This window comes from Cynara cardunculus (genome assembly GCF_001531365.2).
Source record: "Cynara cardunculus var. scolymus isolate 2C chromosome LG 14, CcrdV1, whole genome shotgun sequence".
In the NCBI taxonomy this organism is placed as follows: domain Eukaryota; kingdom Viridiplantae; phylum Streptophyta; class Magnoliopsida; order Asterales; family Asteraceae; genus Cynara; species Cynara cardunculus.
Window position 1 is genome coordinate 7,300,968 of NC_037541.1, and position 5,017 is coordinate 7,305,984.

At 33.0% G+C, this 5,017-nt stretch overlaps 1 protein-coding gene across 1 annotated transcript; it reads left to right on the forward strand.

The window, feature by feature from the left end:
• Window positions 1-2,089: 2,089 nt before the first annotated feature.
• LOC112526387 (zinc finger protein GIS2-like) lies at window positions 2,090-2,521 on the forward strand. Its single transcript, XM_025136675.1, has one exon. The coding sequence runs from the start codon at window positions 2,090-2,092 to the stop codon at window positions 2,519-2,521; it is 432 nt and encodes a 143-aa protein (XP_024992443.1).
• Window positions 2,522-5,017: the final 2,496 nt, after the last annotated feature.

The window sequence follows — 5,017 nt, forward strand, 5'->3', positions numbered from 1 at the left end:
AATTTTTATAAATAACTCATAAGATTCTAACCATTTTATTGTTGATTTTATCTTAAGGAACACTTAGACCCATGCCCATTCATTAATCTATAAGTTCATTTCGCTATTTTAGTCCTTTAGGGTGCTTTTGGTACGCTGGACAGGGTGGGACAAGACAGGACAGAACACATTTGTCCTATGTTTGGTGTGGCTTTATGTGGAACTAAGTTGGACACGCTTGTTCAACCATACCCCCTTAGAACTAAGTGGAACTCAACATTTTTTTACCACATTACCCTTTTCCCCTACCCAGCTCATCGCATGAAGACCTAACCCCCTTTTCATCCGCCTTCATCGCTTCCTTCAACTCCATCGATGGTGACTTCTAACGGCGACTTCGAATCAGCGACTTCTTAACAGCGACTTCGAATCGGCGACTTCGAATCGGTGTTTCTCCTCTCTCCATACTCAGGTACGCTGTTGCTTCTCTTCTCGATTTCAATCGACTGTTTCAATCGACTGTTTCAATCAACTGTTTCAATCAACGATTTCAATCAACGATTTCAATCAACTGTTTCAATCGACGATTTCAATCGACTATTTCCCGATTTCGTGCGTAATAGGCTGTTTCCATACTCTTTATTTCCTTATATCGACTTCCTTGTTATTAATCGGTTGTTTCCAAACGCACCCACTAGTGTTGGTCAAATCTTTTGAAGCTAACATATACCACTGCCCATATACCATTACCATAGCTTCCTTGTTATTAATCGGCTGTTCCCATATACCATTATGATTTGGAACCCATTGCCCCCTGCATCAACGCCATAGCTTCAACATCCAAGGAATCCAGAAAGTTTGTAGTCTTACTGGTCATGCCTACCTCTTTTATTTGTTTCTGGTTAAATTTGCTACTTGATTTATGCTACTGAGATTACACAGACACAAAATCATTCTTTGATTTATGCATATTGGATGTTCCGAATCCTGTGTTTTATAGTGAATATATGCATATTGATGAATATATTTGGAACATTTTATAGTGACTCCATCTCATTTTTGGAACATTTTATAGTGACTCCATCTCATTTTTGGAACATTTTATAATGACTCGATCTCATTTTTTTTTATGTAGAATGGATCGGAACTATCTACTTGTAGTTGTTAAAGTGTTGAAAGCTTATATCGACTTGCTCATACTTTTGGTCAATTTTGCGAATTGGTTAATTGAATATGAACATATTTCATTTGATATGAAATACAAATTTACACATTGGTCCCAAATATACAAAATGCTACAATCAAAAGTAGCTACAATTTTTTTTTATATACACCAAGTACAAGACTTTTAAACATAACAAGTTCTCAAGTACAAATAACATAACAGCTTCCAAAAATTCCACATATGTAATGCAACCATATTAGTGCGACAAACTCAACATGTCGCATCTCAAGGATGCAATCAAAAACACTCCAAGTTTCATACCAATTTCATTACATCACACATATGCGATAAAAATCAACCTCATCGCATCACACTGATGCGATAACAATTTCCCATGATCTTAAGATCATCATTTACTAGAATTTGATTATGTCACCTTTAATATTTGGTGTAATGTTTTCTTTCTAAAAAATTAGAAAGTATTCATATTTTATAAGTATATATATATATATATATATATTATATAAGTATATATATGGTGGGTGTGAATGTATGTTGTTTTGGAAAATGGCGGTTAAAGCACTTGCTATTTATAGCAAGTGCTTTTGAAAGAAAAGGTTCTTTTTCTTTGGACAAAAACTTGGGAGAAAAAGAGTGTGAAGAAATTTAAGACATTATAAGCCAAATTCAAAGCAAAGGTGACTGTAATTACTTCATGCTTTGTGTATTAATCATATGTATATGATTCAATCTCTTTTTGAACTGGTATATTATTAATTGCACAAGATATCATCCTAAACCGGTCGAGTGTTGTCCGGTGTTCTCCTATGTAAAACCCATTTTTTTAAATATATAAATAACATTATATGAGCCTTTAAATATATTTAGTTTTTAATTTATCGATTTGTTGATGGACTAAAAAGGGACATTAGGAGATTAGTGGGAATGTCAAAACCTAAGACCTTTCAAGAGGCGGTTGAACTTGTCACCCTTGCTGAAAAGGATAGTTATGTCCCAGATGCCTCTAATAAGATATTGAAGAGGAAAGCTGTCAATGTTAACGAGTCCAARAAAATTCGAGTTTCGGAAGAAAATATTAGAACTTCGACCGCATGTGTCACTTGCGGAAAATTCCACCATGGTGAATGTATGTATGGTAAAAGAGTATGTTTTAGTTGTGGGCAACCTGGTCATATGTCAAAGGAATGCAAAACAAGATTTACTTGTTACTCATGTGGGGCTGTCGGACATCGCTCCAATGAGTGTCCCAAAAAGGATCTTGTGCAACCGAAGTTGCTTGAAAGACCGAACGGCAAGAAACCCGAGGTGCCTAAAACCAAGGGACGAGTCTTTCAGATGACCGCTGAGGAGGCATAGGTTGCACCATGCGTGGTGTCAGGTACTTTGCTATTTATCGAATACCTAAGCATGAATTTATTAGTTTTGTGTGCCAATGAACTCGTCGTATGCCTTAAGTTSAATTGTTTTTAGTTGAGTTACCTWGTCACAATTTAAAGATTATCATTGGTGATAAATATACTTTGATTACTAGACATATTATTGACGTGTTACCAAACAATGGTTGAAAATTTGAGRTTCAWTTGWTAKTATGGACATTAGAGGATTAAGCTATAATAAGTGCGAATTGATCATGCATGTAAGACTAAAATAAATAGATGATTAGAATAAGATTRAGTGACCAAAAGATTCTCTCATGATGGAAGAAATATGAAATAAAGATAAAAATAAGTATGGCAAAATTAAGTAGAAATTCCGAGGACGGAATTTTCTTTCAAGAGGGGGAGAGTTGTAAAACCCATTTTTTTTAAATATATAAATAACATTATATGAGCCTTTAAATATATATATATATATTTTAATTTATTTGAAGTGTTAAAATCTTTACGTAATAAACTAAAGGAAATAATTGTCGAAATCTTAAAATTTAAAAATGACCAAAATCGAAATAAAATATTGATTTAGGGGTAAAAAGTGTAAGTCTTATTAAAAATAGTGAAATCAGGGGGCTGAGGGTAAATGTCAGAAAGTTCTGAGGAGAAAATGTCATYTTTYTCAAAGATGAGGGACCTGTTTTGCCAAAAGTACATAACTGTTTGAGAAAACGACCCATCAGCTTAAAACTCATGATTTGTCCGATTTCTTCAACTAATAAGCCAAAAATCTTGGCATATAAATTGTAGAGCTCTGGCTTAGGAACGTTTTGGTTCAAATAGCTCGAAAAATCGTTGAGTTTTGAGAGAGAAATCTGAGTTTGAAGTTCGGAATCGAAAATCTCGGTTTTTCACCGATTTTAGGTGAGATTCTTAACCAAATATCTTGATTTTTATGTCTATGACTTCGTTTTTAAGTACTCTATCAAACCCCAGTAGCCTCATGTCTCATATTTGTGTTTTCGTTGTTCGATTTTTATGTTTTTAAGTTGTTAAATTTTAGTTTGAAAATCAAACTTTAAATGAGTAAATGAGACTCATTTYTTGACGAAAATTCGTGTTTTTTATGTCAAAGTGTTGGTAAAAATATTACCAAAAGTTTGGCGCAAAAAGAATGAAGAAAAATGGTCAAGAAACGAGCAATTTTGAAGCTCGAAAACGAGCAGCCATGACTGCTGTTTTCGGCTGGGTCACCTGTTAAAAAGAAGGGGTTAAAGGCGCGCGAGCTGAGRGCGGGATTTGAACCCACGACCTCAGCTTTGAAGGCTCAAAYGTTAACCAGTGGGCTACGCACGTAATCTGTTAYTTTGTATGCGTCCATTTTGTTTATATGCAGTATACATTCGACAGTTTCAGCAATATAATTTTCTCTACATAAATTTTACAAAACTTTCGTTAAGATTGCTTGTATTTTGTAAAATACAAACTTTGACCCCATCTCAATTATTTATCTCATTTAGTTATCAAAATGACCCTATAAGTGGGAAATCGGTATTTTAGCGATACTTTACGTATTTGCTTCATAAATTACTGAAATAACCCTATGTCTTGGGGATTGGTCTATGAACTTCATTTTTTTATTATTTTTATAAAAATATCAAAACGATCATATATTTGGAAATCGATATTTTAGCAATACTTTACGTATTTGCTTTATAAAATTACCAAAATGACCCAAGGTCTTGAGAATTGGTATCTAAGTGTTATTTTAAATCTAATCTCTATGAAATTACCAAAATGACCCTACAATGTGGAAATTGGTATTTTAGCGATACTTTACGTATTTGCTTTATAAAATTACCGGAATGACATTATATCTTGGGAATTAGTATCTATGCTTTATTTTGATTATCATCTTTATGAAATTACCAAAATGACCTCACAATTAGGGAATCGGTATTTTAACAATACTTTGAGTATTGCTTAATAGAATTACCAAAATGCCCCTATGCTTGRGATTGGACTTTTAAAYACCGTTTTAATGTTCGACTTCTGAAATATATCAARAATGTTCTAAATTAGGRAATTGGTTAAAGYTATACCTTTGGTATTCGGCTTCTTATGATTTACCAAAATGCCCCTAGACTTGGAAAATTGGTATTYTAAACATTATTTCGAGTATTAATTATGTTGAACTTTAAAATTATGAGATGACCGTTATTTATACGTGTGTGACATGTTGTCACCTTTATTTACTTGCAAATCTTAAACGAGACGTTTTCGTCACAATACATTATTTACCTTGCAAGCTATTATTTTAATTATTTTGATAAAATATTTATTATTCAAGAAMATGTGGAGTTTTTATAAAATATACGAGCAACAATTAATATTTTAACGACGTCATATTATTAATAATATTTCAAGAAAATATTGGAGTAAAACATGAGATATGATGTTATCGGGGGTTGATCAATAAAAG